This window comes from Pteropus alecto, unplaced genomic scaffold, assembly GCF_000325575.1.
Source record: "Pteropus alecto unplaced genomic scaffold, ASM32557v1 scaffold33, whole genome shotgun sequence".
Lineage (NCBI taxonomy): Eukaryota > Metazoa > Chordata > Mammalia > Chiroptera > Pteropodidae > Pteropus > Pteropus alecto.
In genome coordinates, this window is record NW_006435762.1 from 10,126,982 (window position 1) to 10,142,214 (window position 15,233).

The 15,233-nt window shown below is 36.1% G+C and overlaps 2 protein-coding genes across 3 annotated transcripts in view; one reads left to right on the forward strand and one right to left on the reverse strand.

Annotated features, from left to right (window-relative positions):
- Window positions 1-14,462, reverse strand: part of MRPL47 (mitochondrial ribosomal protein L47) — a 17,980-nt gene extending 3,518 nt beyond the window's left edge. The window contains exons 1-6 of one of the 2 annotated variants that reach the window (XM_006910858.3): window positions 14,309-14,462; window positions 11,481-11,626; window positions 10,880-10,940; window positions 7,733-7,829; window positions 4,495-4,625; window positions 3,186-3,281 (exon numbers count right to left, since the gene is read on the reverse strand). In XM_006910858.3, coding sequence (XP_006910920.1) covers window positions 3,186-3,281; window positions 4,495-4,625; window positions 7,733-7,829; window positions 10,880-10,940; window positions 11,481-11,626; window positions 14,309-14,406 — 629 coding nt within the window. In that variant the 5' untranslated portion in view covers window positions 14,407-14,462. Of the gene's footprint in view, window positions 1-3,185; window positions 3,282-4,494; window positions 4,626-7,732; window positions 7,830-10,819; window positions 10,941-11,480; window positions 11,627-14,308 lie in introns of those variants that run through there. The other variant, XM_015588560.2, reaches the window with a different exon arrangement.
- Window positions 14,463-14,561: 99 nt separating this feature from the next.
- The window catches only part of NDUFB5 (NADH:ubiquinone oxidoreductase subunit B5), a 12,999-nt gene continuing 12,327 nt past the window's right edge, over window positions 14,562-15,233 (forward strand). The window contains exon 1 of the mRNA XM_006910859.3: window positions 14,562-14,722. Coding sequence (XP_006910921.1) covers window positions 14,599-14,722 — 124 coding nt within the window. The 5' untranslated portion in view covers window positions 14,562-14,598. The remainder of the gene's footprint in view (window positions 14,723-15,233) is intronic.

A 15,233-nucleotide genomic window follows, 5' to 3' on the forward strand; every position in this document is an offset into this window, starting at 1 on the left:
GATACATCCTCTGGGGAATTCCCTAATTTCAAATAGCATTCAGTCTAGCATATTATTTCCCCTACAACAGAGACAATAAAAATAGCATTCAGTCTAGCATATTATTTCCCCTACAACAGAGACAATAAAGCCATGGTTAAAGATGATGCTTAGGTGCTAGTTAGGCTCACACTCTCTCAAGTGAGTTTGCTTCTACCCATCAGCATTCCAGGACATGAGGCATTTGTGCTTCATCTAAGTTATGCTGACTTCTAGGGTCACGTAGGAATTGTCGAGACTGAATAATAATTCATGGATGCGAAGCCTCTACAGTGCTGAAGCTGATGTTTTGGAGGACAGTTTATTGATCAGTGAGCATAAGTGTATATAAAATTTAACAATACAAGAGGCATGTATTGAATAACAATAATATGCCAGTGCCATGGGGGAGGTCACAGAAGTTTGAGAAAGGGGTTATATTTGGGTGAGAACAGTAATATGTGTATATACAAAAAACAAACGACTTTGTAAATTAAGTATAAGTTAAGACTGAACAAAGTTGAAATCAGATTACCCACTCTATTCGTCAGTCTTTGCTCCAACTAAATTTTGGCCATTTACAAGAAATAGCCTATCAAAGAATAAAGGTTTGCTATTCCAAAGGATATTCAGAAGATTATGCTGTATGCTTTGAAGGTAAGGCTAAAATATTAAATAATGAGAATATGTATAAGGCCTGTAAGTAACAACTGATTCATAATTTCTCATACATTATTTTAAAGGATGCTACTTATAGCTTCACCTTACTAAAGGGAAGAAGGGTCAAATTAGGCTTGGAGAGAAGCAGCCAGTGCAGTTAGAGTTTTCAGTTGCTTAGTATCTGAACTTGGTCTTAAAATGTGTGTAGGTGGAGAGATTTCACAGCTCTAGCAACAAGAGCTGCAAAAGAGGAGAAAATGAACAAGTTATGTTTAGGAAACAAGGAGAAAGTTCTGACTTTGATGACGAGTAAGTAGCTAGGAGTAAATTGTGAGAACACTGGGTGGGAAGGAGTTTGGATTTTATCCTATAGACAAGCTACTGCTTTAAGCTTTGAATAGCACTGAAGTGATAAAAAGGTTTGAGGAAAATTGGTCAGAAAGCAATATGTGAATGGACTCGAGTAAGGAAGATGTTCAACAATTCAATTAGATGAAGAGGGACTGATTGCACAAGGGCAGAGAGAGTAGAAGTAGGAAGGACAGCTCCTGGAGACATTTTGCAGGAAGAATGAAATCAAGGACTCACTGATTTGGTGTATAGGTGATCAAAAAATGAATGACATTTAGTATCAACTTAGGATGGAAATATTATAGCTAAAAGTGTTCTGGATCCAATCCCATAAGCAATCCCACACTACTAGGGTGTCCGATAATTCAAGGCAATTCTGACACTGCCCAGAGATAGTTTAGAGGTTGTCACTTGAGCTTCTGACATACTCCCTCCTTGGACTTCAGACACCAGTCACGAGTCCAGGTTTTTACCTGAACTTTTGACCAACTGGTTACAAATCAAAGGTTCTCACGACCCCCTTCTTGGGTTCGAACAATTTACTATGTGGCTCACAGAACTTAGGAGACCTGTTTACTCACTAGATTACTGATTTGTTGTAAAAGGATACAACTCAGGAAAACCCAGACGAAAGAGATGCAGAAGGCAAGGTATGGGGAAAGGACGTGGAGCTTCCATGCCCTCTTCAGGCATACCACTCTCCCCAAATTCAGGTGTTCCCCAACCCAGAAGCTCCAAGACCTGTCCTCTGGGTTTTTCATTTTGTGGAGGCTCAATCTTATAGGCACGACTGATGAAATCACTGGCCATTGGCAATTCATTCAACCTCCAGTCCCTTTCCCCTCCCCAGAAAACAGGGTGAGACTGAAAGTTTCAATCAGCTATTCAAAGTTGGTTCCCCCGACAATCAGCCACTGTTCTTAAGTGCTTTTCCAGACTCTTATCATTAATATAAGAATAGATATCTTTGTTTTGCTCTCATCACTTAAGAATCAAGAGTTTTAGGAGCTCTACGACAGAAACAGGGACAAAGACCAAATATATATTTATTATAAATCACAACATTACACTAGCTAGAATTGTAAATGAGAGGCAGCTGGTCTGGTGGGGTAAATAAAAAATGTTAAGTGTGATTCTAAAGCATGCTAAAATTTCTTAAAGCTCAGTGTAAAGATATAGTTCATTTCTGTTTAAATTGTTTTTTAAAAGTGTTCTTGATTATTGGTATAGATACAAGCTTCTGGAGGAGAATATCAGTTTTTGTTAAACTCTTGCTGAAAGTGGAATGTCCTATCCAAAGCAGTTGTTAAAAGCTGTGGTGCTGGTGCTACTGGGATTTTCCCTTTAAATGTCCCGCTGCTTTCCTGCCTTGACTTCTGACCTGTAGCACCTTTAGCTAGTAACCCTGCAGTTTCCTCATCCCTGTTTTTTTGTTGTTGTTTTTTGTTTTTTTGGGGGGGTGAGGGTGGGGTGGGGAGGAGGGAGGAAGCTACAGCCATGGAGTTGAATGGCACCTTTGCCCTGGAAACCACAAACTTGCAATTCTTTTCCCTTCCAATTGCAGTTTTGGGGAACAAACTCTCCCTTGGCTTCTGTCTGCTTCTAGATGTGGATCTAGTGTTTTAAAATAGCCATTAAATTTTTTTAAATTTAGTCTTTAGAATTATTAGCTCGGGTTCATGGGACGACTTCACTCCTCTACTTTAACAGAAGACTTATGTTCTCTATACAGTAATATACTTAATACAGGGAATAATTTGCCATAGAAAATATTTGGAGATCACTATTCCGCAGGACAACACGAGTTCAGATATAATGCAACAGATTCCTCTCCTCACTCTAGTCCCTTTTCATTTCATCAACCCTGCAATAAACTGAGCTCACATTTTATACAACTTAAGTTTTGGACCTTCTTTTCAACATTATAGAACGATTTTATCACCTACTTACATATAGACTGATGAACAGAAAGAAGTAAAACTTGTGAAAGGACCTACACTAGAATGTTAATAGCTATTTCTGGATGGTGAGATTATATAAGACTCTTTTTTTCTTTAATTTTTCTACAATGAATCTATATTTATTTATTATAAAAGCTTATTGCATGTCATCCAATGTAAAGATATTTCATTATTAGCAAGGGTACTTTTGCTCACCTGTCAAAATGTTCCACATAGGGCATTGCAAAGAATCGTTTCCTATTGTACTTTTTATTCAGGTACCAAGGTATAGGCCACTGCTTGAACTTGTGCCTGCCAAGAAAGTAAACACATTTAATACATTTTTTACACAGATACAGAGTTTTAACCTTCTTTGGCCTAAATATATCTTCAATAAATCAAAAGCAAAACAAAAACCCTATAAGAGAACAGTACTCTCACACATTCTAAAACTGACAGATTTTCTCCCTCATCTCATCCCTTTCCTAACTGACTTCAACTATATTAATCCAACTAAGAATGAGTAGAAAATAAAACAGAAAATAAATTGTTTTTTATTTGACTAAAAGTATTTAGTCAGATGTTTTGGCAAGTCTTCTCTTTTCTGTATTGGATTACATGGTTAAAGACAGCATAGCTACTCCTCTAAATGTGGCTCCAAGCAGCCCCACCACCTCAAACTCCATCAAAGAACCCATCAAATGGTAAGCACTATTATGTGATATAATTTCAAGAGCACAGGGAAGGTCTCCAACCATCCAAAATGTCTTCCCCCTTTTGCTGACCAATGTTTAAAATTCTGTTAATGATGTTTCCTTTTGGCAGCTCAACCCAAATGTAAATAAACCCCCGGCAGAGACAGAATATATTGGGTCTTCTCTATTATTTATACCTCAGTATAAATGTTTATTATCAGATCTTTTCCTGAGGTCTGACAGGACTTTGGGAACTGGACATAGGAGACAAGATTAAACTGTCTCCTAACTTGGACTAGGGCTTATCCTGATGGCAATGAGAGCAAACTAAGTCTGGTTTGTGTGGCCTTATTCCTTGAAAACATCTTTTTAATAGTCCCAGGTTCTTAATGTGCATAGAAGACAGGTATGTGTCCTAAAATTAGCCTCATAGCATTTATAACTCTCTGAATTACATATATACATATACATTTTTCTAGGAAAAGGATCTATAACTTTCATCAAACTCTCAAAATGTTATATGATTAAGATTAAGAAGACATAAAGGACATTAAGAGGATAAAAGGACATAAGATTAAGGACCACTGTTATAAAGAACCTATACATAATTGACTCATGGAGAAGCAATGCCTGTGCTATTAGATAAGGCTACCTTTGTTCATATCCTGGAGTTCCAAAAAGGTTTGAGGACCTCTGCTTATATGAGATACTTCTCTAATATATCTAATACATCTCACACAGTGAGAGTTTTCTTAAAAGATATTGGACAAGGGATAGAGGCACAAGCTTTCCACTCTCATCTCAGAAAAGCCACAATATAAGCTATGTACCAGAAGACTCTCCCAAAGATGTCTCTTCTCCAAGCACCAGGTCTAGCTTTCTCTTGACCAGTCTGAAGAAGTCTTAGGGCATCTTCTCTTTCCTGGACAACTTTATCTAATGCATCCATAGATTCTATTACCTAAAAGAACAGAAAGATACAATTTCAACAATCACCTACAACAGAATTCTAGAAAAAGAAAACATGTAAAGACCATGCTACAGAAAATCTATGATTAATATTTCTGTAAAAGAATCATTCTGTCAAATATTTCCTAAATATCTTTTTGGCACAGGTATGCATACATAGGTGTCTGCAGTACAGCTTTTAGTAATTTTTAAAAAGTTCAATTTCTATCTTAAATTGAAAATAATTCTTTTAAAAAATATTTTCTTAATAAATTTTCCTTAGTAGTATGTCAGAAAACACCAAGAAAACTGCATATATTTTTTAAAAATTGTGGTCACTTTATCTGGAGAAAATTTTTATTGTTTTGGATTCTACTAATTCAAAAAGCGCAAGGACATATGACCTACTGTGCTGAAGTTCACCTCTTAAATATATATTTTAAAACAAGGAGAGGGGATAAATCTATTATTGAAATTTAAAACTTTTAACAGCACTGTTCTAGTAAAAGCCTTTTCATTAAATAAACAATGTGCTCTTTATAAACAACCAATACACTTAAAAAGATCTCTAAAACATAACTGTTCTTAACAGCAGAGTTAACAAGTATACCTGAAATAAAATCATATTACTTGACAAATGTTATGTAGCAATGAAGATAACTACCACTTAGATCTTAGTTTCTAAATATACCATTATCCATTAAAAGGAATCAGGGTTCCTCTGTAAAATGGTTGAATCCCAGGGCTGGGTAGGAAAAGCACAAGATGAATCCAGAACTTCCTGCTGTGCCTTATCAATGAATGATGAGTACACAGGGGCCAACTTGGAGGAACCCACAGTGGTGAATTAAAAATGATATTAAAGGATTTTAACTCTTTAAAATTGGAATCCATGAGTCCACAATGGCAGGAAAGAAGGAGGGATGGAATGAAGGAAAGAAAGGAAAGAAGAACAGAAAGAAAGAAAGAAAAAGAGAGAGAGAGAGGGAGGGAAGGAGGAAGGAGGGAAGAAGGGAAGGAGGGAAGTAGGGAAGGAGAGAAGGACGGAAGGGGAAAGGGAAGGGGAAGGGGAAGGGGAAGGGAAGGAAGGAAGGGAGGGAAGGAAGGAAGGAAAGAGGAAAGCCCTTCCTTATAGAAGAAAGCTAACTAATAAATGTAAAATGAATCATGGGCTTAAAAAATTAACATTTAGCAAATATTATAGTAACAATTGATTCAGGCAAGAATCATCAATGGATGCTAAATCAGGTGAGTGCAAGTTTGAGGAGTTACAGGATATTTACATGATCTCAATACAAAGAAAAACCAGAAACTACATAGTGAAGAAACCTGACAGACACCACACTAACCGAACTGTCAATGCTAACATCGGTAACAAACACATCAACATCCCATGCCTCCTGATATGATGCACCGTGAAGAATAAAATATCACTTCTATGATATTTCTGCCAATCATCAGGATTATCATGAGAAACTTCATACAAACCCAATTTGGTCTACACTTTTCAAAAATGTCAAAGTCGTGAAACACAAAGAAAGACTGAATCTGGATAGATTAAAGGAGACTAAAGAGACACAACAACCGAAAATACATGATCCAGGATCTTCTTTTGGTTTAAAGGACATTGTTGGGATAACTGATGACATCTGAATAAGATTTGTGGGATCAGATCATAGTATTATATGAATGTTAATTTCCTGCTTTGAAAATTGTACAGTGGTTATGTAAGGAAATATCCTTGTTTTCTTGGCAACATACACTGAAGTATTTATGCAAAAAGAAACATCATGTAGATAAATCACTCTCAAACAGCTAAGGAAAAAATATATTTATGTAGAGAAGGAAGCAGAGAAAGATAAAGTAAATGTGGTAAAATATTCTTATGAGGAACCTGGGTGAAGGGCATCTCTTTGTACTATTCTCATAACTTTTCTGTCAGTCTCATGTTATATCAAAATACCATTTAAAAAAACAAAAATGTTATGTAACTCAATTTTCACAGAATAAACTTCTCTGCAATTAGAGTAAATAATTGAGATTTTATTCTGTACTTTTTGATTCTCTCTAGGGACACTGTCTTTCCTTCTTAGCGGCAATGTGGCAATAATGGTTGTGAGTGGTATGGGGAAAAGAAACTAACACAGCTGAGGTTAGGAAGTAAGACTTAAAGCTACTACAAAAAGCCGAGCTCAGTTCTCACTGACTACTAACTATGGCATGGAAAAATCAATAAAGAGTTGATCTCAAAAGCAATGTAGGAAAAAAAACTGATACATATAACTAAATAAAACTTCCCACATGGAAGAAGTATGTTAAGCATGTACAGTCATGAAAAAAAGGGAGACTTACATATATTGATATGGAAAGATATCCAGGATAGACTAGGTAAGTGGAAAATGCAAGTTTCAGAAAAGTATACAAAGTATAACCAAACTTGTGAAAATAAAAATAATTAGGCACACTTGTACATGCAGAGAAAAATTCTGATGAATAAATAGGAAATATATACAACTGGTTACCTCTTGGTGTTGAAATAAGGAACCCAAAGGATTTTCTTTTTAACGAAGAAAACCAAATTTAAAAAATAGTTGACTTTTTCACAACAATGCAAATATACTTAACATTACTGAACTGTACATTTAAAAATGATTAAGATGGTGAATTGTACATTATGTTTTATCATAATTAAAAAATGCATAAATAAAATTTGATCTAGTTGGCAAGGAAGTGGCTAAACTGTAAAGAGAAGTGTAAAATAGTGCAGCTACTTTAGAAAACAAGTTGGCTGTTTCTTAAAACAGCCAACCCAGCAATTTCACTCCTATATATTTACCCAGAGAAATAAAAACATATGTCTATACATATGTTGGGGGTCACAGATATGAATGGGGAGTGAGTACAGATGCATATGAGATTCCTTTTTGAAGTGATGAAAATGTTCTAAAATTACATAGTAGTGATGGTTACACAACTCTCTAAATTTACTAAAAATCACGCAGAAATAGAATATAAAAGGGAAAAAAAAAGAAACTTACTTGACAAGAAATATAGGAACCATGCACTCACTCCTGCAAATTTTATCCCACACAACAGTCCCAGGCCTCCCACAAGCCTTACCTTTTCTAACCGCTCAGGACTTGGCATTGGCAATACCTGTCGCTTGGCCTCCTGCTCTAGAGTTAGAAGCATGTTTCTTTCTTTCAGTAGGACATACCTGTATCAAAAAACACAAAGCTTGTGATGCTATTCTGTGATAACAATAATAAAGTTGTGAATCTTGACATAGAAATTAATGATCTGTTCTCAAAAATCCTTTAGAAATCTCAATATACATAATAACCTTACAAAGAATAATCCTTCAAAAAGAGCTGCATCTATTTTTATTCATTTGTTCAATAAATTTTCCATGTGCTATATATTGTATAAGTGCCAGGAGACATAAAGCATAAAATATAGTTCTTATATTCCAAGTGGAGAGAGAAGATGGATCATAAATAACATTTATTCAGTGTCTGTTATGTGCCAGGCAATGTGTTAAATACTTCATATACATTATTTCATTTAATTCTGAGAACAATCCTTTGAAGTTGGTATTGTTTTCACTTTCTACATAAGGAAAACTAAGGCTGAGAGAAGTAGGATATCCTGGCACACATAGCTAATTTAAGATTCAAACCCTGGACTCCCTGTATGCAAAATCCATTCTACTTTTACTCTACTGTGCTGCCTCCGAAACCACAATGTGATGCGGTCGGTGCACTGAATGGTAGGAAACTAGTAGCAGAAGAATTAAGTGGGAGAAAGGAGACATCTTTTCTAGCTAAGATGATCAAGGAAAACTTCACAGAGATGGAATTTATTAGGCTGGAAAGGAAAGCAAAGCAAACATAATCCAAGATACTGAGGGGCAAAGCTGAACTGGGGGTAAGTTTTTTTATGAGTAACTATGTGACTAAGAATTGGAGCTGAAAAAAAGGAAATAAATGAAGAGGGCACTGAAAAGGAGACGAAGGAATTGGGGTACTTTATGCTATGCAAGAAGACAATTTGGGGGAAAGCAGTGGCAGAAGATAAATTGGTTTTTGCCACGATGAATATTGAAACAGCCCTAACTATACTTTTACCAATAACTCATACTAACAGTCTTTAGGCACAACTTATACAATCTATTTTTAATATAACTTATAATTCTATAATGAATCTATGCTGTTTTGTACATAACACTTGACAGCAAATGAAAGGTTTTTTCCCTCCTGACACCAAATATGTGTTGTCTTTTCCAACACCACTTCTTCAACTCTCTGACACTAACTACCTAGAATTAGCACCAGATTAAACAGATTTAAGGGTTCAGTCTCACAAGAATGTCCCTCACTTTCGACACGAATAGCAAGTTCTGGGGCTCCATTACATCTGACTGACCAGCTCAACAGTAGGGGTTCCAATGACTCCCTGTTTGGGTTCAATAATTTGACTGAACGACTCACAGAACTCAGGAGTGCATTTTACTTGCTATTACTGATTTATTATAGAGGCTACAACTCAGGAACAGCCAAATGGAAGAGATGCATAGGGCAAGGTGTGTGTGCAGGGGTGCAGAGCTTCCATGCCTTCTCAGGGCACACCACCCTCTCGGCACCTCGGTGTGTTCACCAACTTGCAAGATCTCCAAACCCAATTGTTTAGGGTTTTTTGGTAGAGGCTTCACTATGCAGGCACGATTAATTAAATCATCGATTGCTAGTGAACTCAATCTCTAATCTCTCTTCCCTCCCCAGAGGTGAGGGTGATAGTGAGGGTGAAAGTGCCATCCTTGAATCATGTCTTCATCTTTCTGGTGGACAGTCTCCATTCTGAAGCTATCTAGCACCTTCCCCCACCAAGAGCTGCCTAATTAGAACATAAGACACTCCTATCACTCAGGAAATAACAAGGGATTTAGGAGCTGTGTATCGGTAAATGGAGACAAAGACCAAATATATATTTCTTATTGTATCACATGATAAGCCTATAATATTAGTGGTTTTTATAAGCATTTTATAATTCTTTAATCTGCCATGAAAGATAAATAATCCTTTAAATAAGTGGATAAACTTTAAATGCTCACTATAGAGTATATAGCCAGATAACAATTATGAGCGAAGTGGGCTTGGTGAAAGAACAGGATGGGTAAGAAGTGGTATGTGCTGCTCCATCTAGATGGGAAAGTGGCTACAAAGCCCAGCCAGTTGTTGCCATGTATGAATGCAGGTCCAGTGCTGCCAGATCAGAGGTCTGATTAATTAAGAGGAGCCAGAAATCCTTATTTTTGTGTGAAATTTCCCAATTTGAAAAACAGTAAAGTCCAAACATAACATATCTTTGGGCTAAATATAGTCAGGTTTTTTTTTTTTTAAATTTTTTAGTGCTTTGCTTTTATTATTCTTGCATCCTTGTGAAAGATAACAGAATTCTGACATAAAGTGGGTATGTGACTCGTGCAGAATTTACTGTAAACTAGAGATGGGTAATAGGGGGATAGGTGAAAAGGGTGAAGGAGGTCAAAACATACAAATTTTCAGATAGAAACTGAGTAAGTCACAAGGATGTAATTTACAGCATGGTGACTATAGGTAATAATACTGTATTGCATATTTGAAAGTAATTAGGAGAGTAGTTCTTAAAAGTTATCACGGGGAAAAAAATTTGTAACGGTGTATGGTGATGAATGTTACCTGCACTCACAATGATGATCATTTTGGGATATATACAAATACTTAATCATTATATTGCATACCTGAAACTAATGTTATGTCAATTATATGTCAATCCTCTTGACCCTCTCTAATTCATCAGGAGAAACTGCCAGAAAAGTCAACCTAAATTCCCAGTTAATGCACCCTCCAAAACACTTCCCCAAAGCAAAGAAGACAAAGATTTCAGACGATGTAAAAGGTAATAAAAAGAAAGGCCTAAATGTGACCAACTTTTCCTCATTTCATTAGTATACTGAAATTGTTAGTTTAAAGGTACTAGTATGACTGGTAGCAGTTACAGTAAACATTTCTAAACTCCCAACTATTTGATAATTCTAATACATCTGTCTTAATGTAATTTAACCTGTCATATTTATAAAATCTTCAGTGATTTTACATATCATCTATAATACTATAAAACAAATTGCTTTACTCAATTTCTTATATCACATAAATATAAGGTTTATACCTCATTGTTATACTGTAACTGCTTCGAATACCGAGATGTTCATGTACTCAGTATATTTACCAAAGTTTATGTAAATCTTCATTACTTTTGTTCCTTAATTGCTGACAGGTCCACGAAGCACCTATTAAAAATGATAAATTGATAATATGAGTAATTTTCTAGCTATGTGCTCTACGGCAAATTACTTAACCTCTCTAAACCTGTTTCCTTATCTGTAAAATGTATAATAGCTTTTTATATTACAGTATAATATATAATTAGGATTAAGTTTGTATAAATTAGATAACACATGAAAATATGAATAATGAAACTGGCAATAGCATTAAAAAAATGTGAGTATTACTACTGAATGCATTTTCACAGTCTAATGTCAAAATTCTTTATATCATTATAAATTAATTTTCATTATCTCTAAAAATTGAAATCCAAAACAAACCCCAAACAACTCAGGGAATAATTTCAACCCACTCCTCTTCTAAATCTTTTGCCAATCTGCCAAGAAACAATTTACTATTATATCGTCCTTTTAATTTTTGCTAATAGACATTCCCATAGGAAACTGAAAAAGAAAATGCCCAGGTAATTCCTAAACTGGATAACAATCCCAAAATGATGGACAATTCAATAACATATTTAATATCAATCAACCCAAATATCTCACCAGATTTCACTTTTTCTTCCCCCCAATTCTTTGGGTCATCAAAAAATTCTTCCAGTCCTTTCCTTGACAACGTGGTATGAAGTAGTCTACACTTGTGTAAAGATGTGACTTTTGGTGTATTCTTAAGCAACAGATTAAGAGAAAAACTACAATTGAACACAAATAAACTAGTGATTAATGTTTTATAACATTTAGATTTTATAAGCAATAAATGGAATAATTTCCTCATCTACAATGTTAAAAAAAAGTACTTGTGTTTCTGCACAGAAACAATAAATTTACAAAATGCTTTAGAAATTATTTTTAATTTTGCATTGTAAATATTGATACTCTACAATTTCATATTTATATAATTATATTTTAAGGTAACATCAGTAGGTCCTTCATACACTGCTAGTGGGTATATGATTAGATTAAAAACATTCCAAAAGTTAATTTTCCAACATGTATTAAAGGCCCCAATGCTTCTTCTATTAACTCATTAATTCCACATTTAGAAATTTCAATTAAAGAAATTATCAATGGGAGTTGATAAATTGTCAAAGCATTATATATGATATAAAAACACTGATAACATAAATGTGCAACTGGAGCATGTTTTAAAAAAATTGTTGTGCATCTGTATGATAATCTTTTATGCAGTTAATTGAAAAATCATGTTTTTAAAGAATATTTAAAACACAATAGTGAAGTGTGTCACAAGCATACTCCTACCAAAAATACTTAACCTGAATCTAATTATGAGAAAACAATCAGACAAATCCAAATGAAAGGTTATTCTAAAAAGGATGATCTTATCAAAAATGTCAGTCATGAAAAAAAAAGGATCCATTCTGTATTTAAAAGGACTAAAGACAGTGGCCAGGACATGGAAGCAACTGAAGTGTCCTATGATAGATGATTGGCTAAAGAAGCTGTGGTACATATATACAATGGAATATTACTCAGCCATAAGCAGAGATGAAATACTGCCATTTGCGACAACATGGATGGAACTCGAGATAATCATGCTAAGCAAAATAAGCCAGACAGAAAAAGTTGAAAATTACATGATATCACTTATATGTGGGATATAAACCTAAAAGCAACAAATGAGCAGGACAAACAAACAAGAGACTCAGGGATATGGGCTATAGACTAGTGGTTACTGGAGGACTATGGAGTAGTGGTTACTAGTGGGGTGGGAGAGGAAGCGGGAGGTAAACGGGGTAAAGGAGGTCAAATATAGGGTTTAGGGGGAGGGTGGATAAAGGCCATCAAATATATGGTAGCTGAAGGAAACTGGATTTAGGGCGGTAAACATACAATAGAATATACAGATGTCAAATGATAATGTACACCTAAAAAATTATATAATTGTATTAACCAATGTTACCCCAATAAACTTAATTTAAAAAAAAAAGGGACTAAAGAGAAATGACAACTACTGCAATGATTGTTGACTGGATCCTGAATAAAATATTAAGAAAGAAAAAAATTACCAGGACAATTGAGGACATCTAAATTTGGGCTCTCTGCTGGATAATAGTAGTGCAATAATAGTAGTGTAACAAAATTAAATTTCCCAGTGTGATTACTAGAGTATTGTGGTTATTAAGACAAGATTCCTGTTTTTAGGAAATATATAATAAAGTGTCATATTTGCAATTCTGACATGCCTCAAATAGTTCAGAAAAAAAGGCATAGATATAAAGAAAGAAAATGCAACAAAATGAGAAAGATTAATATAGATGGAGAGTATATGGTTTACTCTTTGAACAACTTACAACTTTTCTGTTGGTTTGAAACTTCTAAAAATAAAAAATTTGAGAAACAAGAGTACAGAATGCATATATGTAATTATAACCCTGATTTTATTTCTAAAATTCATGTATGTGCGCATATGCAAAGTTAAAAAGAAGGAAAGGACATCTGTTTATCTCCGAGTGGTAGAATTACAGTTGATTTTTACTTTCTTTTTCAAATACTTTACCCTATTTTCCAAAGTGTCTAGAAATGAACAGATATTCATTTTACAATCATCTAAAATTAATTTTTAAGGAAAAAGGATGAGATGGAAGAGACAATTGATCCAAGTTTGCCACCTTGATCAAGTTACAAATTCTGAGACTGCAAAATGAACAAAATATTGCTTCTCTGTGAAGTTAGTATAACTAATAATACTGTCACGAATAGATGCTCAATAATTGTGCTGCATTTAGGAGCACATAGATTACTTACTTTTGGGAAAAAAAGATCTGACCTATGCAACTATTTATAAAATTCAAATCATTAAAGATGAAAACCAATAAAAGGTAGGTCTGTCCAGAAGACAAGCTAATTTTCCAGAAATGATCAACACCATGCCCAGCATGTTCCATTCTCGCAACTGCAAGAGCGACTCTTCGTTCATTTGGCTACTTTCATGTATTCACGCAATATTTCCCAAACAATCTCTTCGTGATCGATTCTGTAAGTACAAAGGCCCCTTCTTTTTTATCCTCCAAACCAGACACAGCCTTCAGTTCCATAGCCGAAAGCTCTTCAGTCAAGTTCTTCCCAACTGATTTAGCCACATAAGATGCTTTTTATTTCTAGGTTTAATTCACTACGGGGCACCCAAAGACCCCCATGTACTGCCTAGTCCACAGTAAGTGGCAATCAGATAATTGAGTAAGGAACGGAAATGTCGCAGGTGGGCTACTTCTTCAAGGACATTCATGCCTCACAGAGGTGGGTTCGGGCTCAGCCAACCCCGCGCCCTTCCATCTCTGAGCTGTTCTCAGCATCTGGACAACCAACCAAGATCCACTGAAGAGGTGGACAAACCTACTCTTCACATCACTTACCCAGTACTAGCAGGGACCTGATGACTTATCAACGACCTGGAAGTCTTCAGGGCGCCCGAGACTTTTCTGCAAAGAACAGCCAAACTGCCCGCAGCCATCGCGTCGCATAAGGAAACCGCGTTTCCGCCAATAATGGCGTCACTTCCTATATCTCATGTCGATGGGAGGAGAGAACAGGAACAGCCTTTGCCCTCACTTAACATGGCTAACTTCCGCCTTCGCTTTCATTGGTAAATTGGCTCTCTCGGCTTCCGTTACCTTCCCTGGTTCTTCCTATTGCCGTCGTAGCCATGGCGGCCATGAGTTTACTGCAGCGGGCTTCGGTCACTGCGGTGGCCGCTCTGACTGGCCGCCGCCTTGGCACTCGCCTTGGATTAGGGGGCTTCCTCATGCGAGGCTTTCCGAAGACTGTCGGTGGGTGCTGGCTTTTGGAGAAAGCTCTATCAGGGGAAGCGGGGTGAGAGATAGAGGACTCTTCCCCAGTGACCTTGGTGGGACCCGAAGGGAGCCAAGAGAAATTGCGGGCTTGGGGCTTGAGAAGAGAGCTGGAGCATGGGCTGTGTGAGGAGATTAAGGGTTCTCGTATCGATCGAGTTTAAATTATTAATTAGCATTTGTGAAACACTACATTCAGCCAACCCAATTGGTGCTAATTTGAGAATGAAACTGAGGTTGGAAAGGCATAGAGCTGAGACCCGTTTCTCTTGGGTACCAGTTTGTACTTTCCACATGCACTAGGTTCTGGTCCCACAAGATATGAAGCCATGTTGCTGAAGAGCCCACTGATGCTCAGGAATGCATAGCTAGGTGAAAAGGCTCATGATGAGGCATTATACATAGGGACTTGCTGAGAATATGATAGAAAGGATCAGTGCTATTCACCAAATTTCAAGCAGGGATTTCAACCTGTTAAAACACTGCTTTG